The 1695-nt window shown below is 36.7% G+C and overlaps 1 protein-coding gene across 1 annotated transcript in view; it reads right to left on the minus strand.

The window, feature by feature from the left end:
• LOC108760727 (uncharacterized protein K02A2.6-like) overlaps positions 1-1054 on the minus strand; it is a 3456-nt gene extending 2402 nt beyond the window's left edge. The window contains exon 1 of the mRNA XM_018506833.1: positions 635-1054. Within this exon, the coding sequence (XP_018362335.1) occupies positions 635-1054 (420 nt within the window). The remainder of the gene's footprint in view (positions 1-634) is intronic.
• Between the last annotated feature and the right edge of the window lie 641 nt (positions 1055-1695).

The following is a 1695-nucleotide window of genomic DNA, read 5'->3' on the forward strand; positions in this document are numbered from 1 at the left end:
GTTGAGTGTAACGCTATAGTCTCCGCATATTCTTATTTTTCCTTCCTTTTTTAGGACTGGTACTATGGGTGTAGCCCATTCAGAAGTATCAACTTTTACCAGAATTCCTGCGTTTTCTAAATTTTTTATTTCCTTTTCCACCAAAGGCAACAATTTAAAAGGAACTGTACGGTGTTTGAGAAAAGTAGGTTGTGTATCATTCTTTAACGTTAATCTAGCTCTCTTTCTTATCTTTAATAGAATCAAGGTTTACTTCAAAAATTTTTTTATATTTTTGTAAGATATTGTCTAATTGTTGTTTCGTATCTGTCGTTAGTAATTCTTCTGAATGGGTACTCAATGACAATTCTTTTAGAGCTGTATGATGTAAAAGTTGGCGTAGTCATTCACGACCTAATAAAGGTTTTCTATTTACATTTATAAGGTAAATATTCAATTTACGTCGTACATTTTCATATTTAACATTTACTGTAATAAAACCTAACGTTTGCAACGTGTTTTTACAAAAAGTAATTAATTGTAAACTAGTTGGATGTATGGTCGAATTTGGGAACAATTTGAGCATTTGAGCTTTATTTGCAATAATCACGGCAGCTCCACTATCTATTTCGAAATCTATTTCTTTATCATTTACCTGTAGTCGCGTAACGAATTTATCTCTTTGTTCACCTTGTTCCAACTGTGAGATCATAACCTTATCCTGCCATGTTGTACTGAGGATTTCCTCTAATTGATGGGTTTGACTTTTATTTTTGAAACACACTGATTGGAGATGCCCTTTATTTCCGCAAGCTCTGCATTTAATTTCGCGACTTAATGTGCACTGTGAAGCTAAATGTCCTTTACCGCATCTGTAACAATGAATATTTTTATTGTAATGTGTATCACGCAATGTATTATTTTTAGCAGTTTTTGGTGTGAATCGATGCTCGGTCTTCTTTTTCTGGCAGACATCTCGTGTCTTTGGTCTCAAGGTTGGAATCTTCTTTGAATCTGCGACCTGTACTAGTGCTGTACTCGGACCTTGTAATTGGTCTGTATCCTTCGCCGACATCTCCATACTCGTTGCAAGCTGCACCGCCTTGTCGAAGGTTAAGTCTTTGGATTCCAAGAGTCTTGATTGAATTCTCGTGCTTTTTATGCCAAATACGAATTGATTCCTTAACGTTGTTTTAAGGTACGCCCCGAAATTGCAGTTGATGTTTAACTTTTGTAATGCTGCCATGTATTGTAATATATTTCGTTTTCCAATTGACGACGTTGTTGGAAACGAAAATTTTCCGCAATTTCCAGAGAGGTTGGAGCGTAAAATTCTTGTAATTTAGCCACTACCTCGTTGTATTCTTTTTCGTACGGATCCTCTGGTGCGCACTTGTTGCAAATCACATCGAAAGCGGCTGGTCCAATATAATGTAATAAGTAGGATACCTTATTTTCAGCAGGTACCTTGAAAAGTTTGAAAGCACCTTCGAGTCGACTTAACCAGCGTGGCCAACTCGTCGTGGTATCAAACGGCTCGATGTGAAACGTGGCTTGTACACGTGCCTCCGCCATATTCTTTGTAGTGTAGTGATAATTTCTCAGTGATAATTCTTTATCCTCGTCGCCAACTGTTATATCTTGTGTAAGAACGGTGAAAGGTTGTTGTTCACGATAACTACTAAGAGTGTATACGACTATTAAATAATACCACTT

This window comes from Trachymyrmex cornetzi, unplaced genomic scaffold (assembly GCF_001594075.2).
Source record: "Trachymyrmex cornetzi isolate Tcor2-1 unplaced genomic scaffold, Tcor1.1 scaffold1082, whole genome shotgun sequence".
Classification (NCBI taxonomy): domain Eukaryota; kingdom Metazoa; phylum Arthropoda; class Insecta; order Hymenoptera; family Formicidae; genus Trachymyrmex; species Trachymyrmex cornetzi.